Source organism: Sporothrix schenckii (assembly GCF_000961545.1).
Source record: "Sporothrix schenckii 1099-18 chromosome Unknown Cont44, whole genome shotgun sequence".
Classification (NCBI taxonomy): Eukaryota; Fungi; Ascomycota; class Sordariomycetes; order Ophiostomatales; family Ophiostomataceae; genus Sporothrix; species Sporothrix schenckii.
Genome location: NW_015971145.1, coordinates 3,109,856 through 3,137,691, shown reverse-complemented (window position 1 = coordinate 3,137,691; position 27,836 = coordinate 3,109,856). Strand labels below are relative to the sequence as shown.

Here is a 27,836-nt window from a genome sequence, read left to right as displayed (position 1 = left end):
GACTCATTCATCACTCGTTTGGAGCCTCCCAATCTCCCTCACCTACTTCTCTCCTCCACAATGAAGTACACCTCCTTCCTGCTGGCTCTTGCTGGCACGGCCGCCGCCATCGACGAGTCCCTCATCATCCAGGACGACGGCGGCAGCAACACCATCAACGGCTATGCCGCCCGCATCCCCGTCTGCGCCAACCTCTGCATCTTCCAGGCCGCCGTGGCCGTCGGCTGCGACACCGACGACTACCACTGCCAGTGCTCCGACACCAAGTACGACCAGCTGATTGCCCTCACCCACAACTGCCTCGACAAGTCGTGCAGCCCCGCCCAGGCCAAGGACGCCCACGCCCTCAGCAACAAGATCTGCGGTGCCGTCAAGCGCGGTCTGCCCGTGCTCAAGCGCGCCGCCGCTCCGGCCCCTGCTCCTGCGCCGGCCCCGTTCCCTGCACCCGCCCCGTTCCCTGCTCCTGCTCCTGCGCCCTTGCCCGCGCCGGACGCCTTCCCGGCGCCTGCCCCCGAGCCCGAGATTCCCGATGAGGTCGTCGCTGCCTACCTGGCCCGTCGCGGTGCCGACACTGGCTGCGGTACCCCCACGACCGTCCAGATCGTCCAGGCTTCGAACATCCCCACCGCCAGCCTGATCCCCTCGCTGACCACCACCTCGACGCCGACCTCGGTGACCACGGCCGGCGCGGTCGTCCACGATGTTCCCGTTGCGGCCGTGGCCGGTGCCGCCGTTGCCGCGGTGGCCATGATGCTGTAGAACACGGGTTGGGGGAGACCACTCTGTACGCAAGCGGCGTTTTGGTTTTGCTTTGATTTTTGATTTTGATTTTTCACACTGATTGGTAATGTTTTCATATTTGGTGAATGGTACGGTACTTGGCTGGCGTTGGCCCACGACACTCATTTGATACCCACTCTGGACACTCGTTACGCGGACCCATACACTTACACTCCTTTGATACCCACGGATACATATACACACCCATAGACACTCCTTATTTTATTGTACGCACGCATTGTCGTTGACGTCGAAGCATGAAGGAAGAGCGACATAGGGGGAACTAATCGGATAGACGTTCGAGAAACATGAAGTGGGAGGACAACATACAATAGAAATAGCTGAACAATGCACGACACTTTCTGAATTAATGTGTGGCAGCAATGCCGCTCTAATCACTGAACCATGGTTCTATTATCATACAAGAGTTGTAAACATACAGCCTAACATCTAATCTCTAAAAATGCATTGTCTATGATGCATCCATTTGGGAAAGCAAGAAACCCAAACAGCCCCTTCTACACCTTGTACAACATCCTGTCACTCCACTCCCTCAGCCGGGACCAAAGATGCCCAGAGCGCCGTTCTTGCCGCCATCAAACAATGCACCGGCGTCGTCCAGAGCGGCAAATTGGCCCGCCAGCGCCATGCCCCGGCGGCGCTCGCGCTCCACATTCTTCCACGTCCACGTCTCGCCGTCGCTCTCGCTGTCCGTCGTCGGCGTCGGCGATTCGCTCATGAGCTCGGCCTCGTCGGCGTCGTCGACGGTGCCCACGGCCTCGGGCCCGCCGCCGCGCCAGCCGTCGCCGGGCCGCGTCGGCAGCAGGCCGCTGGCCTCGATCAGGTACGAGGGGTGCACGGTGAACCGGCCGAGCTTGAACACGTACTTGCTAACGGCCGTCGCGATGACGTACTTTTGCAGATTGGCCTCGTCGGCGGCGGTCCACGCCTTCTGTGCCGTGGGGCCCCCCTGCCGGCTCCGGCCGTCCCAGCTGGCTGGCCGCACCTTGCCCTTGACGACAAAGTGCGTCACAATGTACAGCCACTTGCGGTCCCACGCCAGCACGCGGCTCCACATCTCGTACGGCTGGTACGGCGCAATCTCCTTGCGGAAGCTGCAGAAGACGGCGCCCAGCCCGACGCCGAGGCTGCCCGCCATGGGTGTCACGCCGTCCGCGGGCGACCGCACGATCTTGGTCGACGCGTTGCGGCCGACGGCCGCGAAGCCGGGGCCCAGCAGGTACATGACGAGGTGCGTGCGGCTGGCGTCGAGGTCGGCAAAGTACGTGCTGTTGGACTTGTGGAAGTTGTAGTCCGTCTCCAGCAGCGACGTGCGCGAGCGCGTGATGCTGTAGTGGAACAGCGCGGGCAGCGGCAGCGGCTTGCGCGGCCACAGCGTGTGCCGGATCAGCGCGCAAAAGATGCGCGCCGTCCACGCAAACGGCAGCGACTTGAGGTTCAACGCCATGAACAGCAGCAGCAGCAGCCGCGATGTGCGGCCCGGCCCCGTCAGGAAGCGCACCGCCCACGCGCGGACGTCGCCGTCGTGGCGGGCGAGCACCGCGCGCGCGGCCCACGCGGCCGACGCGGCACCCGCCAGGCTGAAGACGGGCACGACGACGTTCATGTTGGTGAGGGACGACCCCGCAGCGGAGGCCATGGCGGCGTTGAGGTGGCGGCGCAGGGGCGCAAGCAGGCCGCAGAGGGAGCGCGGGAGGTCGGACAGGAACGCTATTCTTGCTTCGACACGGCGGCGGCGGCGCGGGCCCTCAGTGCCGGTGCAGGGTGAGGTGCCGGTGGTTGTCGAGGAGGAGAAGGAGAAGGAAACAAAAAATGGCGGACGGCGCCGGCAAGGAGGCCGAGGATGACGACAATCCAGAGAGGCGCGGCGCGGATGTAGCAAATCAGAGTGCTGCTGCACTTGGTAAGGAGTGACTGCGCAAGAGAGGGCGGCGACATGCGCGTGGGGGTGTCGCAACGGGACTGTCGATGGTGGGCGAAGACGTAGGGATAACTTGCCGCAGAGAGCTTGTAGGTGACGTGCATCCCTTATATTTGATTATTAGTATTTTTTTTTTTTTTTAGAAAAAATGTTCCCATCTCCCGAGCCAAGGGACAGGATCGCGCCTTCCGCGTATGTCGTTCGAATTGGGACCGTTAAGATCCCTTCCAGCCAATGGGAGTCAACGGAGCGTAGATGGGGCCAATGAAACGGCCACACCAGTGCTGGAAGGGCTTAGGCGGCAGGCACACGCCGAGGTACTGTTTTGTCCCCTAACCCAAACCGGAAAGTCGCGCCGTTCCCACTCGTCTTCCTTCACATGTCCACCAGCATAAAAAGTAGCAATAAGCACGAAAAACGAATAACGAAAGCAAACGGGGCTTGGATTGCCCCAACGGTATTGACATAGTCAGAAATGTTGAATAAATGTCACTTCGGTCTAGACGTCACGTCGGTCCCTGGCATTCCCAACAAGCGGCATTCCGGCTCGGGCCCTGAAAGCCGGCCGTTGGAATTACTGCGTAGAATACGAGAAGCCAAGTGACGATACATGGAAAGGAGCCGACAAGATCGACAGAGGTTGTATAGTTTTCTATCCGGGGGAGACGTCTCTTTTGGGACGAAACCTACAAGCTGTAGCCATGCTTACATCCATTGCTTCACACCGCCTTGCCAACATCTGCGACTGCGTGAGGTTGACGACAAGGAAACAGGCAGCGGACCACGATACGACAAAGGCAGCCCACTCGACAGTGGGAAGATGTGCAGGTACCAGGGCAGCCAGATCGCGGCGTGGGTGTCGTCGCATGGACAGCCTCTGGCGCCACCGACGCCTTGTCACCTGCACCGCCGAGAGCCTCGTTGCTGCCGCTGACGGCCGATGCCGAGGACGCTGCCATCGCCGCACCGTCCCTGCTCGCGGCAGCCTGCACAGCCACCCGGTCGTACCGCGTCTCTGGGAGCAGGAAAGAAAGGAGAAAAGAATGGTGAGGAGAAATAATGATGGGAGGGTAGCCAAGAAAAGAGGTAGATAAGGATGGGAAACACAAGAAAAAGGAGAAAAAAAAAGAGAAAAAAGAAAAAGAGAAGAAAAGAAGAAAAGATTCCTAAATGAAAAGGGCATGTGCTACCAACAGCACCACCAAAGATGGCTGATATCAGGGCCACGAATGACACAACAGCATGAAAGATATTTGGTGATGGTAAAAATGAAAGGACTCAACGAAAAGGAGTTTACAAAAGAAGACACCGACGAGGAAAGAACGGCAAAGTGCCCTCAGGTAGTCGCACTTGACAACATATGTATATCAAGTGCACTTACCAAGACATGTCGTTCAAGTGCCAGATTCGGAGCAGTGTGACTCTCGTGGAAGGGGCCTCCTGCTGCGCGGGCAAACATCTTGCCAGACAGAACCCGAGGCGGTGGCCGACGTTGACTGTAACGGAGCCGTTACTTCAGTGGAAAAGACACGAACGTGGAGGGACATGCAACCATGACCAAGCCAAAACATGTACACACATATGCTCACATCCAAACAAGATCGGATATGCTAAACACCACATGGCCACAACAAAGAGAGTCAAGGGCTTGAGGGGAAGGCGATTAGTTTCCGTCGTAACTTATCCTCTCGACTCTGGGGATCTTGACTTTCATATCCTTCCTCACACGAAGCAGCTGGCAACCAATGTCATTTGCTACGTTTGCTGCACCGCTCGCAGGTGGTCGCCGTCCGCCGCCGCTGTAGGGACCTTCCCCGAGATATCCATACAGCCTTCTACGTCCATTTACTGGCCAGATTCTGTCAAGGCGAACGAAAATATGAACAATGCCAGGCGGCCGTTAACCATTCACAAAGAAACTACCCAGGCAGACCTTTAGGCATGAATGCCTGCCGTGCTTGTACAGTAGCTGCCTGCCAGTTCTCTATCAGTTGCCTTCCGCCTGTCTATCCAGTGGTGTTGCTTTGGTCACAGAAAAGTCAACTTGGCCAAGTTCGTCTGCAGAGTTCTTTCGATGCCGCAGCTGCTTAGCCAACGATGTTGAGTTTAGGCGCCGTCTCATGTCCTCCCAAAACTACCTCGTCTTTCGGGTCGGATGCAGCGTTTTCTAGACAAAGTATTTGGGCGTGATTCAAACGTTTTGTCCCGTCGGAATTGGCTTGTGTTGGCTGTCTTTGCTGCCCGTTCTATCCATCCCGCTGGAGTCGCCGAAAGCTAACAAACGCCCAGGAATCGCCAAGCTCGACCTTGTTTACTCCGCTTACACAAGGACGCGTTTTCCACAACGTTCCCAGCCGCAAGCACGACGAGACTCGCATGTTTTATTGGATGGCTCGCATTTGCATTTTCTCTCAAGGTGAAATGCGTTTTGCAAGCGCTGACTATCTGGGTCGCGAGGCTGTGCCGAACATCAAAAGCCAGGCCTCCAGTTTATTGGCAGAGGTCCTGCATGCAGCTCCACAGCAGCTCGGGCCTCCCACAATCCCGGACAGAGCCTCCTGGACTCTTCCCCGCCTTGAAGTTGAGGTCACTCCAAGACATGAGGAATAGGCTGCCTTTTGCTGTAGGGCTGCACCTGACCACGGCGTAAGCGAACAGTAAAAGACGACAACAAGGCGACAAGGGTGTGAAAGCGCAGGTTTCCCGCAAGGCGCTCAGTGTACGCCTTTGATGATGGTCACATGGCATCATCGCGTCGACGACACGTATCAGTTAAAGGGACGACTTTCCTACTTGACCATTTCCAATCTCCCCTTGTCGTACCTTTTCTTCAGCCTTCGGCGACCGTGACACTCTTTCGCCGGCGGCATCTCTTGTAATCGATAAGAGTGTTTCGAACAGAATCTTTGGTAGATGCCGGTCCACAACTCTCAAGCATAGGCACTCTTGCAGCGATGTCTGCGCTCAGGTCTACATACACTTCGATAACACAACCAAGAATCACTTGCTGGAGCACCGACTCCCTCTCCTCACAATGAGGCTCCTTCACGCGGCATCGCTGAAGTTCAAGGACTTTCCTGACTCTGCTACCATCCCACCGTACGCCATTCTGTCGCACACATGGGAGGACAAGCAAGAGGTCACCCTGCAAGACATGTCGTCGCCCTACCTGACCGACAAGAAGGGCTACGCCAAAATCACGTCGACCTGCACACTAGCACTCCAGCGCGGCCTTGAGTGGGCTTGGATCGACACGTGCTGCATCGACAAGACCAACAACACGGAGCTGACCGAGTCCATCAACTCCATGTTCAACTGGTACCAGTGCGCCGCAGTCTGCTTTGTGCACCTGGTCGACCTCGATGCGTCACCGTCCGCTCGTGCCGCGTCGGGCAATGACGACGGCAACAATGTCGACGACGGCCACTCACACCGCGACTACGTCTACCAACAGATCCGGCGCTGTGCATGGTTCAGGCGCGGCTGGACCCTCCAGGAGCTCTTGGCACCGCATACGGTCGAGTTCTACGACGCCCGCTGGTCACCCATCGGCTCCAAGATCGACTTGGCGCCCTTGCTGGCCGACATTACGCACATCCCCGTGCCGGCCATTCTCGGCGAAGAACGCCTCAGCAGCTACTCGACAGCCCAACGCATGGCATGGGCATCGCAGCGTGTCACCACAAAGGTCGAGGACCTGGCCTACTGCTTGCTGGGTCTGTTTGACGTCTACATGCCCCTGATCTACGGCGAGGGCCGGCGCGCCTTCCAGCGTCTGCAGGAGGAGATCATCAAGCGCACCACGGACCTGACGCTGTTTGCCTGGATGCCTGCAGGCGACGCGGCAGGCGACGATCTGCCGTCCCTGCCGGCCACACAACCGGCTGGCCGGGAACCATACATGCCGCTGCTGGCTCCATCGCCTGCGGAATTTGAGCACTGCCACCAGCTGTCGCAGTTCCGTAACGACGACTGCGAGTTTGCCGTGACCAACCGAGGCCTGCGCATCTCCACGTATCTCGTGCTGGTGCCACTGGCGCTGGACATGGACGACCACCGCACACATGGCCACAGCCATGCCCATTCTCACAGCCACAGTCACAGCCGCAGTCCTGTGTACGGAGTCGACGCCGAGGTAGGCGGCAGCAATGTCAGCGGTGGCAGCAGCAGCCCACCCATCGGGACGACTGGGTCGACCCGCCGAAAGCCGACGGCCGTGCAGTACACGCGATACCGCTATGTGCTGAGCGTCGGCTTCGCGCGCGGTGCGGCGTCCGAGATTGGCATCTCACTAAAGAAGGTCGGGCCGGGCCTCTTCCTGCGCGATGCCAATCCGTCGCTGGCGTTCTTGTCCAAAAGCAAGCTCAAGTCCACCAACACGACCGAGAACCACTCGTTTTACATTATTATGCACCCCAACACGGTCCCCACGGCCTCGGCCTCGGGCCGGTCGGCGCGCAATGAGACGCTGTCGATGGTGTCGGCCTCGTCACCAACGCTGCCGCCAGCACCGTCCGTGCTCGCCGGCGGGAGCGTCGAGTCGCCCCGCCTGTCGACGGCCCAGCTCCTGCTGCCGCACCACGGCCAACAACAACAACAGCAGCAGCAGCAGCAGCAGCCGACGGTGCCCACTACGTCGGCGGCGGCCGTCGCCGCCGCCACGGCTACGCTCACGGCCCACCAGAAGCTCTGCGCCGTCTACCACCCGCGCCTCTTCCCGCGCGGCATGCACATTCCCTACTTTGGCGACCGCCACATCTACTTCAGCTCGTTCCCGCCGCAGTCGTGGGACGAGCGCACGCGCATCTTTTGCCAGCCCGAGTCGCGCAACGACGTGGTCGCCTTTTCGTGCGCCAGCCGCCAGGGCCCCGACGGCCGCGACAACCTCTCCTTTGGCGTCCTCGTCGACTACCGCCTCAAGCGCGACGGCCCGCGCTGCCTCGTCATCAACCGGCACGCGCTCGACAGCCGCTTCCTGTTTGTGCTCTCCATGCGCCAGCAGGGCGAGCCCGTGCGCTGGTACGTCATGGAAAACGAGCTGCCGCAGATCTCGGCGAGCACCAATGTGCTGCGCATGACCGTGGGCAGCAGCGCGCAGGCGGCCGCCGCGGCGGCGGGCCAGCCGATCAACACGGCAACGACGCGGACGTACGAGGTGGTGGCGTCCATCATCGAGAGCCGGGTGCAGATTGACGAGCACACCGTGATGATGCCGACCCTGGACATTAAGATCACCCGGGTGTGATGGCACGTGTGGTCCATTTTGGTTTATTTTCTCATATTTCTGGAATATTGGGTAATTTTTTTTTGTTGTCGTTTTTCTTTTTGGCTGGCAATTTATAAAGGTATAGACTGCATTTTTGCATTTTTTAAGTTAATTTATTTCGTCGTGGAGTTATTTTAATTCTCAAAACTCCAACATGAACATACAACGAGTCCATCTCGCACGACGGCACCATGAACTGGGCGTCGCTGCTACGATCCATCAATCACAGTCGTGCGTCGAGTCTTGTCCAACGAGCAGAATAAGTCAAAGTGGTATATTTCTATGGTTATTGTTCGCCGTCTTGTATGTCGTCACTCCGATATATACAGGAAATGACAAAGGAGAGCACAAAATCAGACACATACAGATACGCCATTGTCAATTTTGACTCAGCAGAAACATCCATCAACAAGTCTAACAAAGCTGTCTATGTTGACCTTGTCGCAAAGACAAATGATAAAGGAAAGAGATTGAGAAAAAGGAGAGATGGGGTATCGTGGAACTCCAATCGATGCAGTTCGTAGAAACATGGTACACAAGCAAAGTAACAACAAAAGAAGCACACAGCAACGGCTGGCTGGGGCGGCCACGCCTAACTGTACCACGACGCCTTTTTGCCGGCGTCGAGGCTGTACAGGATGCGGCAGCGCTCCGCCTGGCACACCTTTTCGCGGCCCAGGTTCTTGAACTTGGGGCCGGCGGGGCCCTCGGTGTAGTGGTACTGGCCAAAGAGGCGCCACTGGCGCGGGTCGCCGAGCTCGTAGAGGGCGTCGCCCCAGAGGCCGCGGAAGTGGAACCACGAGGTGGGCGCGTCCGGGTTGGTCGAGGCCGGGGTCAGGCTGGTCGGCGGGACCCACGGGCCGCCGGGCGTCTTGTCCTTTTTCTTTTTCAAGGACGATTTTGAGGCGGACGAGGAGGCTGAGGCGCGGCCGTCCTCGTCGACGACATCGTCGTCGTCGTCCTCCTCATTCTCGGGGTCGTGCGAGCCCGCGTCGCCCTGCTCGCGGTCCAGCACGTAGTCGTAGTGGTAGGCCAGGTTGTTCAGGGCCGGGTCCCAGAGCGGGCCCTTGTCGGTCTCGTCGCGCAGCATCTTAAAGGGCAGCACGTACGGGTGCGTGCCGGGCAGCGCATACATGGCGTGGCTGCCGACGGCCGAGTAGATGACGGGGCGCTGGATGCCGGTGGTGGAGGACGCGTTGTTGTACTTTTCGAGGGCGCTCCACGCGTACGCCTGGCCGCCGGCGTGCTCGCTCAGGTAGAGGGCACGCGGCACGCCGTTCTCGAAGCGGACCATGCAGTGCTCCCAATCGCCGACGTGGTTGCCGTAGCGGACCTTGAGGACGGTCTGGCCGAGATTGTAGCTGTAGAAGAAGAACCAGAAGGCGTCCAGAATGCCCGAGCCCTTGTCGACCATGACGAGGATGGCGGGGGCCTCGGAATAGCCGCTCGTGTCAGGCTTGTAACCGCGGACGGGGGGATCCTGTGGCGTGTCAACTGTGTCGTCGTAGCCGTCGCCGCCCATGACAGACTGGGGCGCGTCGCCGACGACAATCTGGTGGCGCGGGGCCCCGGTCGAGGCGGCCACGGCAGCGGCCGCCCGCTCGTGCAGCAGCTGGCGAACGCGTGCCTCCTGCGGACCGTTGAAACGGGTCAGAGCCTCGCGCGGGCCCTTGGCCTGGCGCATGGCCATGACCTCTTGCGGCGTGGGCAGCTTGCGCGGGTCCGAAATACGGTTGAGCGGGTGGTCCTTGTCGACGGCAAACCAGGTGGTATCGTCCGAGAACTTGTGGTCGGGCTGCTCGTAGTCATGGCCGTTGCGGATGTCGGGGTTGGTGTGGGGGTTGCTGCCGTCGCTGCCGTCGTTGTTGTCGCCATCAAACGGAAGGGGGATGCCGTAGTGTGAGTGCAGCCACTCCGGACGGCTCTCGACGTCGACCTCGCTGGTTAGGGTCACGCGCGTGCGGTAGTGGTTGAGTGTTTCGTAGAGGTTGTCGAGCGTCAAGGGGTGCGAGCCGTTGGGGCGGATGATGTCGCCGGTCTTGCGGTCGCGGATGGCCGAGCCGTTGGTCGCGGGGATCATGTGCTTCACGTGCTCGGCAATGTGCGATGGCCAAAAGTTCTCGCCGGAGAAGAGGTGGACGAGCGGCGCATGGTCGAGGACGTACTGCGGGATGGCGTAGGGGTCGTTGAACGGGGTCGATGGCGGCGAGGCCGCCCGCTTCCGCAGTTCGCCCATGGCCGGCCCTTCCCTGTCGGTGGACGGCTCCGGCTCGGCCGGCTCGTCCGGCGTATCCGGGCTCTCTGATGTCGAGGTGGCGACGGCAATGGTCTTCGCACGCCCCGCAATCTCCCAGCTCTCGTCGCCCGTCGACTCGCGCGACAGCCACTTGTAGCTGTCACTGACGGCAAACAGCTCGCGGAGCTCGAGAGACTTCAGATCCAGGCCGAGCTCGTGGCCATCGTCGTCGTTGTCGTGGCGCTCGTTGGTGTGGTTGCCGAGGGCGGGAGCATCCCAGCGCAGGTGGTGCACGCCACACAGACTGAACCAGCGGCAGGCCTGGCGATCAAGCCAGTAGGGGCTGGAGTCGATCCATTTCTTGTCGCGGCGTTTCTCCTCGGCCGAGGGTGGTGTCGGGTTGAGGACGGTGGGCAGGTAGGTGAAGATGAAGATGACGAGGCCGATGGAGATGGCGGTGATGGTGAGCCGCCGGACGTGATACATTGTGGGTGGAGCGTGGCACGGAAGGCCGGCTACGATCGCCAGCCGGTCGTCGAAGAGGAGCAGACGGAAAATAGGACGGACCGGCGTATCCGACAATCGCAAGGCATTGGCAGAGGAAAGATGTCAGAGAGGAGTGTCGATGTTGTTTTGGAGGAAGATTTGGGTGGCTGGGAAAAGGCGGAATTGGTCCAACGTCGAGTAGCGCTGGCACGTCTCCGTCGCAGACAGAGGAAAGAGGTCGAAGGTCTGCTGTCAACAGCAGGAAAAAACAGAGGTGTAAACAGAAGAAGAAGATGTGGTGCAGAAAGAAAAGGACGACGGAAACGAATGAGAGACGAAAAGAATGAAAGTCGGACTAAGCGCTGTGACGAATACGGATTTGGCGGTGTTGGGCAACGAACGATGTGGCAGGTGCCTGCGCCCAGATACAAAGAGTAGAGGTACATTAAATTGATAGAAAAAGATATACCGACACAAGTACCACTACATCGGTCCCACACATGACGTTGCCGCTTCGGCAATGCCTAGGGGCCCACTATTTCGTTAGTTTGCTTTGCGCCTCTCTGGGCAGACGGCCAGAGAGCCTGGCCCCGCCTGGCCTCTTCCAGGGCTCCAAGATTCCAGTGGTCCATGTGCTGCTGTGTCGCCTGTGGCCCATCAGCCCATGTGCCATGTGCGCCAGACGTGCAGAGCGCAGGGCTTACGCCAGGAACCAAACAGGAACCCGGAAACAGCCACGATGCCGTGCTGCAGGTATTGGGCCATATATTGGGTGACAGAAAGGGAAAGGAGCCGACATCGCCTGTCCCATCCAAGTGAAACATTGCAGCACCACATGCATGTCGATAAAGTAGACACTCGACTTTCGCGGCCTTCTCAACATTCTCCCCCGAACGAGACGAACCGATACCAACGACAATGACCACCACGGGGTGGAACCATAGGCGGTCGAGGACGCGTCTGTCGGAGGTGGGTGCTGCAGGTTGTATGGACATTGGCAGCACCCTGTGATAGCTGCGATATCATCTCGTCTCCGTTCGGAAACGACCATAGCACGGTGCGCTTAAAGCGGCAGCTCTTTGGCGAGCGGCCTTTTGCACGGGCACCATGTAGCCATCATTCAAGCAGGAGGTCCCTCTCAAAGTCCGTGACTGGACTGACTTTGTACGCTTGAGAAGAGTTGACTGCGATGCACCAGCTATCAGCCACAACACTCTGCCGTTGTCCTACGCCGCTTCATTGCCGTCACGTTGGACACGGGCCCTTGGTAAACAGTCCTTCGCTGTCATAATTCATGGCATACAGCATCTTGATAATAGTACATCGTATCGTAACAGGGGGTACTGCCAGCAGCAGACGGACGCTCACTCGCCGTCGTCGTCGTCTTCGCTCAACGACGCTTCGTCGTCCTCCGCGTCGCCCTGGCTTCCGTGTCCGTTTTGAGACAACGCCAGCAGGTCGTCGTCGCCCGCCACCCGCGCAATCTGCGAGAAATCAGACACGCGGCTGCGGCCACGGCGTGCTGCCGCGCGACGTCGTCGTTGGGCCGACTGTGGCTGTGGGCTGGCCACATTGTCGGCATCGGCGTCGACATGGCCAGCATCGGCAGCACCGGCCGCCGCACCGGCCTCGGTGTCGCCGTCGGCTCCGCCTTGCCCGCCGCGCAACCGCTTTGCCCGCCGCTCCTGGTGCACCTGCAGCTGCGTCTCCCGCCGCGCGCGCCGTTTGATCTCCGCCGCATCGCCCCGAACGGCATTCTGCTTTGTCTCGGTGGCCTGAACAGTGACGACGTCCTGCTCGCCGCGGCGGTGCTTGAGAGCCATGAGCTGCTCGAGGAAGGACGCCTGCTGCTGGCGCTGCACGGAGGCGTTGTTGCCGACGGGGATAACGAAGCCGAGGCTCTTTTTGGGGGCGGCCGTAGACACGCTGGAGGCGTCCGCTGTCGCAGCAGCATGGTCCGCCTTTTTCGCCTTGGGAACCATCTCGGTGGGTGCACAGGTGATGCGTGCGGACGAGGCGCCCACCAGACGGACGTTGTCCACCACCTGGATGCCGTGCGCATTGTCTGCCTCGTGTCCCTCGTCCGTCTTGGCAAACAGCATCTCCGTGCCAATGGTCTCGCTCCATGTGCCTTTGAAGATCATCCCGCGGTAGGCAACAATGGGTTCGTGCGTGTGTAGGTCGAGGATCTGGATGTCTGTGTCGTCGGGTTCGTCGGCTGCCAGCGGCTGTGTTGGTTGCGTCGGATTCTTGGTGGCAGGGCTGCTTTTGCCTGCTTTGGCCGTCTTGTTCTTGTTCCTGCTGGACGTGTTTCTCAGTGCCCCGTCGCTACGATCCGAGTCGCCGGCACCGTCGCCGCCGCCAGCATTGTCGCTGTCGTCGCCTCCAAACTCGCGCAGGGCCGGTGCCTCCTCCACATTCAGCGGGTTCTGCCACGACCGGAACCCGCCGCGCGTGTTGTGCACTATCACGTCGTCGCGCTGCCGCACAAACTCGGGCACGGACAGGTCCAGTGTGATGAGGTGTGTCTCGGTCTCGGTGGTCGAGTACTCGTACTCCCAGGACGAGGAGGAGTCGTCGTCGTTGCCGGCCATTGCAGCTGGCACGCCCGGAGCAGCTGGTTCAGCCATGGGAATCGTATTGGTAGGCGCAATTGTGTTGTTGACGGGAATGCATTGAGACGAGACCTTTGCACGCGACAATTGCCAGTTTGCCGTTGTGACGTCGCGCGCGACTGCAGAAGGACAGAGCTTCAGCGTGCGACTTACAGCGTAAATTCCACACAGCTAAATAAAAATTAGCGGAGACGAACGGCAGAATTGGCAGAGCTATGGCGGGACGTCACAGCGCCGATAGTGGGAGGCAGTGGTGGGGCAGCAGTGCTAACGCGCGCCAGCAAAAAAAAAAAAAAGAAACCAATCGCCGACGACAGGACGCAATCTGTTGACATTGCTTTAGTGATGCAGAGGTCGTTGAGTCACCATTCTTTCCAGTGCGCCCTCCCACGATAGCCAAACAACCAGCCACCACCATCGCACAGGCAAGGCCCGAGGTCCTCTATATATACCAGAGTTGCTGCGACCGCATTGACTCCTCCGAAATCTTCTGCTAGGCATTTCCCCTCCGCAATTGCAGTTTCGACTTCGGCCTCACTTATACGACACCCCGGTGCGCTTATTTTGTGTGTCTCGCTACGCTCGCTGTCGGGACTCTCTCCGCTCGCTCTTGTTGTTTCTTAAGTCCTCGCTTTTCTTGTGCCTCGCGCCATGCCGACCGTCCACCTCCTCGACTACGTCGCCGGCAACGTCCGCTCGCTCGTCAACGCCATTGAAAAGGTCGGCTACGAGGTCGAATGGATCACCCGCCCCGACCAGGTCGCCGATGCTGAGCGCCTGATCTTGCCGGGTGTCGGCCACTTTGGCCACTGCCTCTCCCAGCTGGCCGCGGCCGGCTACCTGCCCGCCATCCGCAAGCACATTGACGACGGCAAGCCGTTTATGGGCATCTGCGTGGGCCTGCAGGCGCTGTTCCGCGGCTCGAGCGAGGACCCGGGCTGCAGTGGTCTGGGCGTGATTGCAGGCGACCTGACGCGCTTCGACGACAGCGACAAGGCGGTGCCGCATATTGGCTGGAACGACGCGCGGGCCCAGGACGGCGGCGGCGGCGGCGGCGGCGGCGGCTTCTACGGCGTGCGCGCCGCCTCCAAGTACTACTATGTGCACTCGTACAAGTACCCCTACACGCGAGGCGAGCTCGAGGCGCTCGGCTGGTCCGTGGCGACGGCGACGTACGGCGGCGAGACGTTTGTGGGCGCCGTGGCGCGCGGCAACGTGATGGCCACACAGTTCCACCCGGAAAAGAGCGGCGTCGCGGGTCTGCGGGTGATCCGGGCGTTTTTGGACGGCAGCGGCGCCAAGGCGTTGGCAGCGTCGCCCGTGCCGTCGTTGCCAGACACGCCCACAGCCGCACCCACGTCCGGCTTGACCCGCCGCGTCATCGCCTGCCTCGACGTGCGCACCAACGACCAGGGCGACCTGGTGGTGACCAAGGGCGACCAGTACGATGTCCGGGAAAAGTCCGACGCGCGCGGCGTGCGCAACCTCGGCAAGCCCGTCGAGCTGGCCGAGCGGTACTACGCCCAGGGCGCCGACGAGGTCACGTTCCTCAACATCACGAGCTTCCGCGACTGCCCCGTGGCCGACGTGCCCATGCTCGAGATCCTGCGGCGCACCTCCCAGACCGTGTTTGTGCCCCTGACCATTGGCGGCGGCATCCGCGACACCGTCGACACGGACGGCACCCACGTGTCGGCTCTGGCCATTGCCACCATGTACTTCAAGTCTGGCGCCGACAAGGTGTCCATTGGCTCCGACGCCGTCCTCGCCGCCGAGGCCTACTACGCGGCCGGCCGCACGCTGTCGGGCACCACCGCCATCGAGCAGATTGCCGGTGCCTACGGCAACCAAGCCGTCGTGGTCAGCGTCGACCCGAAACGCGTCTACGTGGCCGACCCCGCGTCGACCGCGCACAGCACCCTCTCGACCGCGTTCCCCGGCCCCCGCGGCGAAACCCACTGCTGGTACGCCTGCACCATCAAGGGCGGCCGCGAGACGCGCGACCTGGACGTCGTCCAGCTCACGCAGGCCGTCGAGGCCATGGGCTGCGGCGAGATTCTGCTCAACTGCATCGACAAGGACGGCAGCAACAGCGGCTACGACCTCGAGCTGATCCGCCAGGTCAAGGCGGCCGTGCACATTCCCGTCATTGCTTCGAGCGGCGCCGGCCAGCCCGCCCACTTTGAGGAGGTCTTTGAGCAAACGACGACGGACGCCGCCCTGGGCGCGGGCATTTTCCACCGCGGCGAGTACACGGTGACGGAGGTCAAGGACTACCTGGCCGACAAGGGTCTGGTTGTGCGGAAATTCGAAGGCGAGTTGTAGGGGAACGTTCATGGCAAAAGAAAATTGTCACTACAAAAGGACGGCGTTGTTTACGGGTTTGCATTTTCATAGCTGTGATAGACATGTCAATATCAAATAGAGCATTTCAACGAGCCACAAATGTAGTGTCGGGAACAAAGGTCACATTCTTTTAAAAGTCGGTACTATTTATGACGACATCCAGGAATAAAAAAAAGCAAACGAATTCGCAGAAAGCACAGACGAGATTCAGACGAGACGTTATAAAAAGAAGCGAAATTCAAAGGCAACTTTCGTGACGCAGGTGAACAAACTAGTGACTGAAACACAGACATAAACGATTGAACAAAAGCTTCGATCCCAATTGCTACAACTTGACGACAGGAGGCAACGCGGGGACACACAGAGAGATGTCATCCTCTACAGCTCCATGCCCATGAAGATCCACCGCGCACTCGTCACGTCCACGCACGCGCCGCCTGTCCACGTGTCCAGCGTCGTCAGCGAAAACCCGGCCCATTGCAGGCCCTTGAGCAGCGTCGCCGCCTCGTCGGGGAGCGCCTCGGCACCGCCGCGGTCGACGCAGATGACGAGGTGGGCGCAGTGCAGCGCGGTGTCGGCGAGCTCGATGAGCGCCATGAGCGCGCGCTTGAGGTCGCGGCTCAGCACGGACGCGTCGAAAAAGGCAAACAGGGACGTCGCGCCGGCCGGGTCTTCGGCGACAAAGCCGCGGAAACTGCCGCAGCCGACAAAGTCCCAGAGCTCGAGCCAGGCCGCGGGCACCGCATACGGAGGGGCCACATCGCCGTCGCCGTCGCCATCGCCATCGACCGACGAGGCCACAGTCGAAATGCTGCGTGCCCCGACGCTGGAGCCGAAGCTGTAGCTGCGGCCGCCCTCGGAGACGGACGAGGTGCGGCGGCGGCCCAGGCTGCCTGGGCCGTCCTCGGCCGGCGGCGTGCGGTCGTCGTCGCCGTCGTCATTGTGGACATTGTCGATGTAGTCGTAGTGGGCGGCTCCCCCGTTGCTGCTGCTGCTGCTGCTGCTGTGGTACGCAGACGGAGGAACACCGCCATAAACACCCGTCAGGCTGGAGCCAGTACTGGCCATGTTCCTCTCACCAAGAAACACAGTCTTCATGGTCTCGCAAAAGAGTCTCTCACACTCTTCCCTGATCCGCAGTGTTGCCCCCCCTCGACCGCTGGGTCGAGCGTGCCCGCCACGGCTGGTCGTATGGGCGCTGGCCTTGTTCTTGGGGAACACGGTCAGCTCGTTCGTGGCGGAGATGGCAGCGAGGGGGGGGCTTGATGGTGGCGAAGGCAGTCCTGAGGAAGGGACCTCAGGAATACCACTCTGCCCCTGATAGTGTTAGCTGAGGAACGACCAGAAAGCGAGCGAAGCGAGGACAAGACAAAAAAGACAAAGACACGTACCGGCAAGAGGAGTAGTGCAGTAGTGGAGGCCCTTGAGCTGAGTGGCCGCAGCATCAATCACGTAGCAGCTGGCAAGGACGTCGGCCTGGCGGACGGCGCCCTCGCCATAGCGACTACTACTACTATTATTTAAATTGGACTGTAATTGCGCCATGATAGTCGGTTGGGATCCACGATGGGAAACGGTCTAGAGACAGGTTCGGTGAAAGGGGACAAGACGAGGAACGGCGGAGACGAGTTTGGGAAAGACGGTTATCTAATGTTAACGTCTAGCAGTCGATGTGGATTGACGAGGACGGTGAGTTGAGAGTTGATAGGCGATTGCGCTTGCTGGTTGGTATTGCAGGTTGGTACGGGAAGTCGAATGAGGTCGTGATGTTGGAAAAGGTGAATCAAAGTGAGACAAAGCGGACGGGTGAGGCCATAAGTAGTGGAAAGGACCAGAAGGAGGCAAAAGTTGCGAGGACAGCCCCCAGTGTGAAAATGTATGGAAACGGACTAGTGCGGATGATAAATTGCATTTTGGTGGGCCTGTGGCCGTGTCTCGCGCACATGATTGGCCGCAGACCAACGAGACACTGTCAGATATTGTGCCGGGTGGGTCTTTGTAGTCACGTGGTCCACATGCCGCCGTCCGGATTGGTCCACCAGAAGTCGTCTTGGGCGTCTTGGCCGTTCATGAACGACATCGACGAGGTTTCCATTGGGCTGCAGACTGATCTCAAACGTTTGTGGTTTGTACAGCATGAAAATAAAGTGTGAGTGTCAAGTAGAAGGCGTTAAAATCATAACGAGGGCCATCGACAACAGTATGGAACACAATGCAAAAGAAGGCGGTGAGACGGTCTCTCTCGCCTTGCACGTTTCCAAGTGCCAAGTGCCAAGGCGAGTTTCACCGCTTGCCATTCAGGGTATTACAACGGAGTTGTGTGCGGATTCGAAGGAGGCAATGCAATAGTTTCTGAAGCCCAACGCGCGTACGAGAGTCGGCTCACAGCAGAACCAATTACCTGTTGCTCTTATACTCGTTTACCCATTGCTTCACAAATACCACCGTGCCGTGGAGCTTCATCGTCGGCTTCCATGGCCTTGTTGTCTTCGATGCCCCATTCCCTGCCATTTCACCGCCCGACGTCTCCGTACACACAGTAGTCCAGCAGACCACACAAAACACTAGCGCGACCCCTCTTTTGCCGTTCGACTCTTATCGATAACAGTTAGCCGTTACTCAAGCGAGGAGTGACTTCATATGACAGCGCCGCCACACCCACCATCTTGTACCCCACCCGCCCCACTCTTCCCGCACGCGGCAGAAACACGCAACTGCCATTCATCGTTCGTCATCCCTCTCCAACTCCACTCTCCTCTTTCTCTCCTTTCGACCTCCAATTTTCCCTTTTCGTCGGGTGACATTGCGCACCTGCATCGCTGGCGGCTGTTGTCATCATAACTGGCTGATTTTCTTGGTCTTTTGGCCTCTCGTGGTCTTTTATGACACCTTCTCGGGACGAGATGTGACTGCAAGTTACTGCAGAGGCCGGCACACAACAACGTTGGGCGGCAAGAAGCCACACAAAAACCAACCACTCAAGACATCCAACGATATTGCCTCCCCTTCTATTCAAGAGACCCTGAACACAGATCCGAACGTCCCTGGCTTCCTAGACTTTCCAGAGTTTCCGAGCTTTTGATCTCGGCCTGACCTGGATAAAGACCGAGTCAGTCTCCTCACAACATTCTTTGACGATCGTTCTGCCGGTTCAGGCCTGGGATCATTCATACATTCGTCTCCGCTTTACTGCACTGACAATCACCTGCTCTCCGACCCCTCCGAAGGTTGCTGGTGCGATTCTTCCTCTACTTTGATTTTGGTGCTACCTGCTGCACACCGAGTTTCTTTGTGCGTTGGGCGCGGCCCCAGTCTGCAGTCTGGTGATATTAACCTCGCTCAACCGGCTCTCTCTCTCTCTTTTGGGTCTCCTGCCTCTTCATTGTCCCATCTGCTGCCTTTGTGATTCTTGTTTTGAACTCAACTTTGCACGCACTTTGTTACATCTTCGCCCAACGCTTCGTTCTTGTCTTCACATCTTGACGCTTGCCTTGCGTTGCGATTTCAATATTTCTTCTCCTGGAGTTTGTCGCCATTGATCTTCAGCCTTAATCTTCGTTTGTTTGGTCGCGTGCTGTGTTTCGTATCTTTTGTAATATCTTTCTCTTCTGCTTGATCTGATACTATCCAACACACCGAACACAGCCGAACATGTTCAGGATAAGACGCAACAACTACGACGGCCTGCGGCCCGTTTCGACATACCTCTTGCCGTCGTTTCCCAGCCTCGACTGGATCCGAAAGGTCTCGGCCGCAACGGCGCAAGACGCCACATCCCTGGCGATGTCGCCACGAGAGAGCATCGCTTTACCGAGCGCCGCCCCGATTGACACAGACCATGACTACTTTGAAGCCGTGACCGACTCGCATCGGTTTAGTGTCGCCTCAGCGGCATCGTCAGCGTCGGCAGCCACCGTCACCTCCACCGGCAGCCAAGCTACGGCACCTTCCTTGTCGACATCCCTCTCGACCTCGCCCAGCTCTGACATCTCCGTTACACCCCAAAGCCTCTTTGGCCCCATCGCCGCGCCATTCCCCGTCTTTGATACCATCGACTACCAACAGCCAGGCTTTGCCGCGTTCCACAATGACGACGGGCTGCTGGAGACAGGCGTGGCAGCCCCGTCCATGGACAAGCCGGGTCCACAAGTGGAGACGCTGCGAAAGCAGCACAATCGTCCGTCTAGCTCTCCACACACACAAACACAGACGGCTGCTCTCGCCGCGCCTGCTCGCCACATCCAGCGCGTCTTCCCCACAACCCTACGCTGCCGCCGCTGCTCCGCCGACCTCGCCTTTGCGGCCCAGGTCGTCTCCAAGGGGTTCACCGGTCGCCATGGCCGCGCCTATCTCGTGTCGGCACCTGCCACATCGCCGAGTCACCTTTTTGCTCCAGAGGTCAAAGAAGCGAGGAGTGACAGGGAGGATGACGAAGACGACGATGACGACGACGACGACGATGATGACGATGATGATGACAACGACGGAGGCGGCGGACACGCTCTCCGCCTCAAGCCGGGCCGCTCGCGCGATTTGCCTAACATCTTGATCGGCCGCTCCGAGAACCGCCGCCTCGTCACCGGCGCCCACGTCGTGGCTGACATCTACTGCGCTGTGTGCCGGTCGAAGCTGGGCTGGAAGTACGTGGATGCGAGCGACCCGGCGCAGCGGTACAAGGTGGGCAAGTTTATTTTGGAGATTGCGCGGCTGGCGACGTACCACAGCTGGGAGGATGTGCCTTTGCGTGATGCCCGCGGGGTGGGCGGAGTGGGCGGAAAGGGAGAAGAGGGCGTTGCGGACGATGAATCAGAGACTGCCCGCTCCCCCATCAGCGACCCGCTCGGGGCGGTGCGGCAGTTGATGGCCCGCTACCAACGGGTCCGTACCGGCGAGGCCACGGTTGACGTTGAAGAGGAAGGGAATTCTGAGGATGACGGCGACGGCGACAGCGACGTCTACGCCCCCAAACACAACGGTCCTATCGAGTTTGACTCGGAAGACGAGGACGAGTGCGAGGACATTTTCATGGGCACATGGGACGCCGACGTCGTGGCCCGGCGCCGGGCCGCGAAGCGGGCCGAGTTGCTGTTTAAGAGTTTCAAAACGTGAGGTCGTGTGGTGTGAGGACCGGTCTGCTTTTTTCTTGACTTATTTGGGCGTTTTGTTTTGATTGGTTCTATTTCATGCCTTGCTTTACACTAATACCCCGATACCCTCACTCATTCTTGCACATGTACGCAAGGTTGATTGTATACCTTTCCTCTGTTGCTTCTTGGTTACGTTTGTTTTTCCTTCGCACATTAAGTCTCCGTCGTCTTCACAGTAAATTGTATATTGTCAGGTCATAGAGAGAATGCATTCAACTCATATCAATTGTGTGTACTCGAGACATAGGCAGTGTCACTGAAACGAACATGGCCCCCTACTGCGTCGGCTCGACAGCCACGTAGTGGAGGTAGGCGCCCAGCAGCTTGATGCCCTCAATGTAGTTGCGCTTGTCCAGCTTCTCGTTGATCGAGTGGGCACCGTCGGTCGAGCTGCCCATCGGCAACAGCAGCACGTTCTTGCCGGTGGCCTGCTCGAACGTGAGCGTCACGGGGATGCTGCCGCCCTCGCGGGTGAAGTCGGGGGCGACGCCCCAGACGCGCTCGACGGCCTTGGCGGCGGCCGAGAAGTTCCAGTGCTTGGGGCTCGCGACCCACCAGTTGCCCGTGTGCAGGGCGCTGACCTTGACCGTGTTCTTGCTGCCGAGCTTGGCAAACTGGTCCTTGACGTACTGGAAGACGAGCGCGTTGGTCTTGTCAATCTCCATGTTGGGCACGGTGCGGATGGAGAACTTGCCAATGACCTTGGCGGGGATGACCGTCTTGGCGCCGGGGGCCGAGAAGGCGCCCTCGACGCCGTGGATGGACAGCGACGGGTAGCGCCAGCGCGCCATGAGCGTCGACTTCTTGTCCTCGAAGATGGTCGTCGTGCTGCCGAGCGACTCGTGCAGCGTGTCCATTGTGAAGGAGATGTTGTCGTACAGCGACGCCTCGTCCGCCGTGACGGGCGCCACCTGCTCGGCAATGCCGGGGATCTGGATCTTGCCGTCCGTGTCGACGAGCGTCGCCAGCACACGCGACAGGTCCGTCATGGGCTCCTGGGCCGTGCCGCCGAACACGCCGCTGTGCAGGTCCTGGCCGGGGCCCGACACCTCAATGGCGTAGTAGTTGCAGCCGCGCAGGCCGTACGTCAGGCACGGCTTCTCGGTGCCGAGCCAGTAGTTGTCGGAAATGCAGACGGCCTCGGCGTCCTTGAAGAAGTTCTTGGCCTCGGCCTCAATCAGCTCGTCGAGGCCCTCCGAGCCGTACTCCTCCATGCCCTCAAAGCACATCAGCAGGTTCACAGGGAAGTCGACGCCCGCCTTCTGGTGCGCCTCGATGGCGTTGAGCCAGCCCAGCACGGGGCCCTTGTCGTCCGTCGAGCCGCGGCCCAGCATGCGGCCGTCCTCGCCGACGGTCAGCTCAAACGGCTCCGTGTTCCAGCCGTCCGTCTTCTCGGCGGGCTGCACGTCGTAGTGGCCGTACACCAGAATGGTGCGCTTGGCGGTATCGCGGCCATAGCGGGCGAGCACGACGGGGGGCAGGTCGAGGCTCGGGTTGTCGGGCTGCTTGCCGAGGGGGCGGAGCTCGACCTCGGCGCCCAGGGCCTTGAGCTCGGTCTCGAGGAAGTGGGCCATGCGGACGACATCCGGGCGGCGGGCGGCGTCCGAGGACACAGAGGGGATGGCGACGGCCTTGCCGAGGCGGTCGATGAAGTGGCCGGACAGGTCGTCGACCTGCTTGAAGAAGCCGTCGAGCTGGGGTGCCATGGTGACTTTGCGGGCTTGGTGGGCGCGAATGGCGTCGGTGAGGTAGGTGCGGATGTGGATGCGGGGGAGCGCAGAGGGCACAGGCGGGTGTTGTGATATGGGGGACGGGAGGATGGCTGGATTGCTGTTGTTTGAGGAGAGATGCGAGGTGCTCAAATTCTTCGGGATCGCAGAGGGGGGGAGGTTCACGTGCACAGGAGAGCTAGATACGAAGAGACGGCGCGGACTAAACGTCAACCGGCGCTGGGTCAACCTAAGGGGAAGGTGCGATTGAATTGATCGGGAAGGTGGCAAGAGCGACAGAGCCGGGCGGGGCATGCCGATGAGCGGTAGATAGCGAGAGATGCACACCGAATAAGCCGGCAGAGGCAGGAATGGATTTAACAGGTCAGCAGGAAGGAGCGAGGGGAACGAGCACGGAAGTGAGTAGTTCTCCGTGAGAGTGATGGATAAGACACAAAGCAATGGTAAGTAACGGCCAGCATATCAGTGCCTTGTCTGGTCTCTCACTGTCCCGTTGCAAGCCGTGCAAAAAACTACCCCGCCTCGAGCAAAGGCTTTTGCAAAACATGTCGAATGGCTCAGTGCCTTGGTAGCATCATTGCATCCACTAATTACAGCGGGCTAAGTCCACTGAGACGCACTGGTGAATGGCGGAAACCCGAAATAGGAAGGCAACTAGAGGGCCACAGCGGGACTCAACCGCGACAGTGGGTTTGCTCGGCTTATTTCTGGAAGCCTTTAGAACGCCAACCAAAAAAAATTCAACAACATCGTCAACATATTCCCCACCACGACAAACCATTACGTTTTAATCGATCGGCCAACAAAACTCTTCCGAGAACGACGGACTGATAACTACGAAACCCTCCCCAACGTCGCCCAGCGGACGATGCGGCCGAGGATGGCGCTCAAGTCGGTCCCCACAATCGCCCAGGTCGTCCCCGGTGCCTACGTCAACATCGTCCTCAAGCAGGACCAGCCGACCGGCCGCACCGTGCAGGGCATGGTGCAGAACGTCCTAACACGCGGCAACCATCCGCGGGGGATCAAGGTGCGGCTCAGCGACGGCCGGGTCGGGCGGGTGCAGACGATGGCGGGGGCTGGTGGAAGCGGGGACGGCGGTCACAGTGGCGCATCCATGGTCACCGCACCCGCATATGGAGCAGCGGCGTCCGCGTTTGGGGCATCCGCATTTGGGGCCTCCGGGTTTGATACTACCGCCGCTGCCGCCGGCGTCGATGGGGCACCGCGCGAGCAGATTTGTCTGGACGCATACGTACGCCCAGCGAAGAAGCAGCATAAACGGCGAGGCGGCAACAGGGCAGGAACGGCAGACGCAGACAGCCCGACGACAGCAGCAACGGCAGCTGCTACGGCACCGGCTGTGGCGACGACGAAATGCCCAGTGTGCAACGACTTTGAAGGCGACGAGGCAGCCGTCTCACACCACGTGTCCAGCCACTTTGACTGATGAGAACAAAGGGAAGCCACAATGACAGGGAGTGCCATGAGTGAACATGAACTCGTCTTGCTGATGTGAAAACCCTTTTACCATTGTCAAGGCGCCGCAGGCTGTCACAGCCGCCGGGGCGGACTTTAATGTCGGGCGATGCAGGAGATTATGCACAATCACCCGCAGGCTTTCGAGGTGGAAGCCCGACGCCCAAAGGATACAGCATCATCCTGACAGAGCAGTGCGTAATGGCCACCCACCGCACCTCGCTGCCAGCCTCGTCCATCGTTATTGGCGCCATATGGGCACTCCTTGCTGCAGAGTGGAAGCCATCGATGCCCAGGGCTGCGCCATCTGTCAAAGTCCATGTATACACGAGTGTGCGCAGATCGAAGAGGTCTACATGTGAATGAATGCATGCTAGGTGCCAGTGCTCCGAGGACACAGTGCCCCCAGTATGGCTCTACAGGCCTGGAAGCTTATCTGCGGTGCGGTTGTCACGGCTTCTGGATACTTACTCTCCTGAGCTTCTTTATGTTTCAACAGAAGAAACACTATCTTCTTATAATATCAAGATGAGCCGTCTTCCTTAGAGGCGGTGTCTAGCTTCTTCCTTGGTGGCAGTTGTCCTGCGCATAGGACAGCGATGATCTGAATAGATCCAGATCCAGGCATAAGGTATTATGACATACATCAAAGCCAATGGAAGCCAGAAATGTCCCTCTTGAATTCAAAGTCTTGTATAAACTTAACATTTCTAAGAAACAAGACAAGAGTCGAGTGACTGTTCTCTTGTTTCTCATTCTTTTTTCTCGCTTCATCCTTGCGAGGTTTCTGTCTTCTACCTGTTCATCATACTTGCCTTGTCCCATTCAACGTCGACGCACCTACGACAACGGTCCAGTGTACTGTCACCATCGTTCTAGCCCGTAGCCAAAGGCTGTCTGATTGCGACGCTGCTTGTAACGATCGTGACGTTGGTGATGTTGATACAGCGTTTCCAAACTGTCATGTTTGTTTAGGTCAGCATTCTTAGGTCAGCATTGTTAGGCCAGCGCATGCGAACTGGCTATTGGCTGCTGAGTGTAGCCTCTTGTAGCGGGTCCTCTCCGCATTGGTTACTTCACGTCGCTCTCGGCACGGAGTATCCACTTTGTACGGGTCAACTGTGACACTAATACGTAAAAATTACGATATAAATTGGGAATTTGCGTTGCGTCAATGTGGTCGCCTTGACAGTCCGATTTGACATCTCCGGCGTGCAAAGTACACACACGCCAGACTGTAAGTACATGAAGACGACCAGAGCCTCGTCCACTGTGTATCAGGAACGGCCGGGACGGTGTACAAAAGGCTCGCGTGTCGTTTCTTGTCCTCGGATATTTCGTGGTTTCGTGATTTTGTGATTTCGCGATTTGGCGATTTGGTGATGAGTTATCGGATGTGGAATTTTATAACCATGAACGCACCGACAAGCCTTCGTTCAATACACGCGTAGGCCACTAGCACGACTTGTCGGCAGGATTAGTCGGTACCAATCGTCATTTTGGCTCCCGGTTGCCCCATTTCCCGGATCGCCAGCAAGCGAAAATCCAGTGTGAAATACACGGTTCCGTGGAAATGCAATTCTTGCAAGGCGTTGACTGGTTTTCCAGGCTCACAGACGTCTTTCTATGTCGCCGGCGGCACCAGATTTGTCTTTGTAAACAGACCGCTGTCCGTTCCTTTGGTTCTTCGTCGTGATTTCTGTGTAATCCGTAATTTCTGCGAGTTTAGTTGCTCATCCTCGTCATCGACCAGCAGTGGTCAGCACTGACGTTGAATTGCTTCGACCGCTCGGCCGCCTCACACTAAACCGTCGGCGGGTAAGGCCGTCCGTGGGCCCGCAAAAAGGACGACATCCACCCGTTTCTGGCGAGGCCGAATTGCCGAGTTACGTCCTTTGGAGTGGCAAGACAGAAAGACACAGACATAAGGACATGAAGACAAAACAAAACGAAACGAGACTTGTCGCTGGCTGTTTATTTCCATTTTCTGCTTCTCGACGATCGAAAAAGGGAAGACTTCCATCTGCTCATTCCTGCATTGGCCAGGCGGAAGTACATTCTCGGCACTGCCTTACGAAGGCAATCCGCCATCCATATCAAATTCGCCTTCCAACTCCATGACAATGGTAAGAACTTTGAGCACTCTAATACTTTATCTTTTCGAAAAGCCGAGGCCAGGACGCCATCGTTGGATCATATTCGTCTGGATGAATGTTAACTGAAGCAGGATATGTCACGACAAACATAACGCTACAACATCAGTAACGAGTCCTGCAGAGAGAACTGCTCATCACCCTCTCAAAAGAGAACATCGCCATCCTCATCTCCCAACGGCTGGCTACATAGACGACACTCTGTACTCACGTCCACTCTTCACTCTCCCACATCCACGCTCCCATCGCCCATCATGCACAAGCGGTCCTCATTCTTCACAGCCGCCGCCTGGCAGTTCAACATTGATGACTACGTCAACCGCTTCATCCCCCCCTCCGTGGTCCCGCACCTGCCGCGCCCGCTCGGCCACTTTCTCGGCTATCGCCAACCGCCACAAACATCGCATCCGGGGCGCATCGGCAATCTGATTGTCATTGCCTGGGCGTTTGTCGGTGTCTTTTGCGGCGTGTCGGTGGTCAACGTCGTCGACGCCCGCATCTCCGCCTTTTTCGGGGTCGACGGCGCCACCATCACCATTGGCAGCTTCGGCGCTGCCGCCGTCCTCGAGTTTTACGCCATCGAGTCCCCGCTGGCCCAGCCGCGCAATGCCGTCATCGGCCAGCTCCTGTCGTCCGTGATCGGCGTCGCCGTCGCCCGCCTCTTTTCGCTGCTGCCGCCCGCCCGTTTCGAGGCGCTGCGCTGGCTCGCCGGGTCCATTGCCTGTGCGGCGGCGACGGCCGTCATGGCCCTGACGGGCACCGTGCACCCGCCGGCCGGCGCCACAGCCCTGATTGCCGTCGCCGACAACAACGCCTACCACATTGGCTGGCGCCTGATCCCCGCCGTGCTGCTGGGGTCGGTGCTGATGCAGGCGATTGCGCTGCTCATCAACAACGTGCAGCGGCGGTACCCGATCTACTGGTGGGCGCCCGAGGAGGTGGGCCAGTTCTGGACGCGCCACTCGACAACGTCGGCGCTGTCGGCGTCGCCGGCGTCGTCCACGGCGAGCAACGCGAGCCAGCACGACAAACCCGCCATCGAACAAACGGACAAGTTGGCGTGTGGCACAACCGGACCGGGGAAGCCCGAACATACCGACGATGCCGAAAATCCCGAAAACCTCGAAAATCCACGCAGGACCGCGTCCCAGGACGACACCGATGTGGAGCTCGGCATGACCGATCTCGCCGACCCCGGGATGGGCCACGTCACATTCACCCGCACGCACTCACGCTCGAACCACGGCCCGCGGACGACCACCGTCGCGACGTCTCAGGAGCATGCCCGCGTCGTCATCACCCGCAACCGGGTCGTCGTGCCGGATTTCATGAACCTGCGGCCGGAGGAGAGGCTGATCCTAGAGACGTTGAGTGAGCGGCTGTAAACGGATGCTTCTCAAAGCAATCATAGTAGAAGGAGGGTACTGCATTTTTGGTATTTTAAAACCTCTAGAGCAATTGACGAATCGTCTTTTACAAAACTGCCCCGTAAAGGCTAGGGACGGTACCTTATCGTTGAGCTGCATTAGCCTGCATTAATAAACAAAATTGGAAACGCACAGTGGTGACAAACGTACGACAGTGATATGAACGCAGGTAACGATAAACAAAATCACCTTCTTTTGGGCAAAATATTGAGACTCAAAAGGTATTTAA

General features: G+C 58.9%; 14 protein-coding genes across 14 annotated transcripts; 5 read left to right on the top strand and 9 right to left on the bottom strand.

Moving 5' to 3' along the window:
- Positions 1–60: 60 nt before the first annotated feature.
- Positions 61–759, top strand: SPSK_09792 (uncharacterized protein; the record flags this gene model as incomplete). Its single annotated transcript, XM_016736362.1, has 1 exon — positions 61–759. The coding sequence occupies one exon, from the start codon at positions 61–63 to the stop codon at positions 757–759; it is 699 nt and encodes a 232-aa protein (XP_016587744.1).
- A 574-nt stretch (positions 760–1,333) lies between these two features.
- On the bottom strand, positions 1,334–2,440 carry SPSK_09473 (uncharacterized protein; the record flags this gene model as incomplete). Its single annotated transcript, XM_016736045.1, has 1 exon — positions 1,334–2,440. The coding sequence occupies one exon, from the start codon at positions 2,438–2,440 to the stop codon at positions 1,334–1,336; it is 1,107 nt and encodes a 368-aa protein (XP_016587743.1).
- Positions 2,441–2,511: 71 nt separating this feature from the next.
- Positions 2,512–2,826, bottom strand: SPSK_10099 (uncharacterized protein; the record flags this gene model as incomplete). Its single annotated transcript, XM_016736655.1, has 1 exon — positions 2,512–2,826. One exon carries the CDS (start codon positions 2,824–2,826, stop codon positions 2,512–2,514), a length of 315 nt encoding a protein of 104 aa, XP_016587742.1.
- Positions 2,827–3,441: 615 nt separating this feature from the next.
- SPSK_10183 (uncharacterized protein) lies at positions 3,442–3,681 on the bottom strand (the record flags this gene model as incomplete). Its single annotated transcript, XM_016736733.1, has 1 exon — positions 3,442–3,681. The coding sequence occupies one exon, from the start codon at positions 3,679–3,681 to the stop codon at positions 3,442–3,444; it is 240 nt and encodes a 79-aa protein (XP_016587741.1).
- Positions 3,682–5,756: 2,075 nt separating this feature from the next.
- Positions 5,757–7,967, top strand: SPSK_08705 (uncharacterized protein; the record flags this gene model as incomplete). The annotated part of the gene is made up of 1 exon (XM_016735293.1): positions 5,757–7,967. The coding sequence occupies one exon, from the start codon at positions 5,757–5,759 to the stop codon at positions 7,965–7,967; it is 2,211 nt and encodes a 736-aa protein (XP_016587740.1).
- A 613-nt stretch (positions 7,968–8,580) lies between these two features.
- SPSK_08735 (vacuolar sorting-associated protein) lies at positions 8,581–10,710 on the bottom strand (the record flags this gene model as incomplete). The annotated part of the gene is made up of 1 exon (XM_016735323.1): positions 8,581–10,710. The coding sequence occupies one exon, from the start codon at positions 10,708–10,710 to the stop codon at positions 8,581–8,583; it is 2,130 nt and encodes a 709-aa protein (XP_016587739.1).
- Positions 10,711–11,234: 524 nt separating this feature from the next.
- On the bottom strand, positions 11,235–11,705 carry SPSK_09966 (uncharacterized protein; the record flags this gene model as incomplete). Its single annotated transcript, XM_016736531.1, has 1 exon — positions 11,235–11,705. The coding sequence occupies one exon, from the start codon at positions 11,703–11,705 to the stop codon at positions 11,235–11,237; it is 471 nt and encodes a 156-aa protein (XP_016587738.1).
- A 369-nt stretch (positions 11,706–12,074) lies between these two features.
- SPSK_09328 (uncharacterized protein) lies at positions 12,075–13,340 on the bottom strand (the record flags this gene model as incomplete). The annotated part of the gene is made up of 1 exon (XM_016735902.1): positions 12,075–13,340. The coding sequence occupies one exon, from the start codon at positions 13,338–13,340 to the stop codon at positions 12,075–12,077; it is 1,266 nt and encodes a 421-aa protein (XP_016587737.1).
- A 636-nt stretch (positions 13,341–13,976) lies between these two features.
- SPSK_09025 (glutamine amidotransferase) lies at positions 13,977–15,650 on the top strand (the record flags this gene model as incomplete). Its single annotated transcript, XM_016735606.1, has 1 exon — positions 13,977–15,650. One exon carries the CDS (start codon positions 13,977–13,979, stop codon positions 15,648–15,650), a length of 1,674 nt encoding a protein of 557 aa, XP_016587736.1.
- Positions 15,651–16,049: 399 nt separating this feature from the next.
- On the bottom strand, positions 16,050–17,216 carry SPSK_09433 (ornithine decarboxylase antizyme; the record flags this gene model as incomplete). The annotated part of the gene is made up of 2 exons (XM_016736005.1): positions 16,050–16,954; positions 17,063–17,216. The coding sequence occupies 2 exons, from the start codon at positions 17,214–17,216 to the stop codon at positions 16,050–16,052; spliced, it is 1,059 nt and encodes a 352-aa protein (XP_016587735.1).
- Positions 17,217–19,934: 2,718 nt separating this feature from the next.
- Positions 19,935–20,894, bottom strand: SPSK_09601 (uncharacterized protein; the record flags this gene model as incomplete). The annotated part of the gene is made up of 3 exons (XM_016736173.1): positions 19,935–20,395; positions 20,558–20,756; positions 20,877–20,894. 3 exons carry the CDS (start codon positions 20,892–20,894, stop codon positions 19,935–19,937), a joined length of 678 nt encoding a protein of 225 aa, XP_016587734.1.
- Positions 20,895–21,093: 199 nt separating this feature from the next.
- SPSK_08962 (Cys-Gly metallodipeptidase DUG1) lies at positions 21,094–22,842 on the bottom strand (the record flags this gene model as incomplete). The annotated part of the gene is made up of 1 exon (XM_016735544.1): positions 21,094–22,842. One exon carries the CDS (start codon positions 22,840–22,842, stop codon positions 21,094–21,096), a length of 1,749 nt encoding a protein of 582 aa, XP_016587733.1.
- Positions 22,843–23,416: 574 nt separating this feature from the next.
- On the top strand, positions 23,417–23,998 carry SPSK_09882 (uncharacterized protein; the record flags this gene model as incomplete). The annotated part of the gene is made up of 1 exon (XM_016736449.1): positions 23,417–23,998. One exon carries the CDS (start codon positions 23,417–23,419, stop codon positions 23,996–23,998), a length of 582 nt encoding a protein of 193 aa, XP_016587732.1.
- Positions 23,999–26,434: 2,436 nt separating this feature from the next.
- SPSK_09455 (HPP family protein) lies at positions 26,435–27,565 on the top strand (the record flags this gene model as incomplete). Its single annotated transcript, XM_016736027.1, has 1 exon — positions 26,435–27,565. The coding sequence occupies one exon, from the start codon at positions 26,435–26,437 to the stop codon at positions 27,563–27,565; it is 1,131 nt and encodes a 376-aa protein (XP_016587731.1).
- Positions 27,566–27,836: the final 271 nt, after the last annotated feature.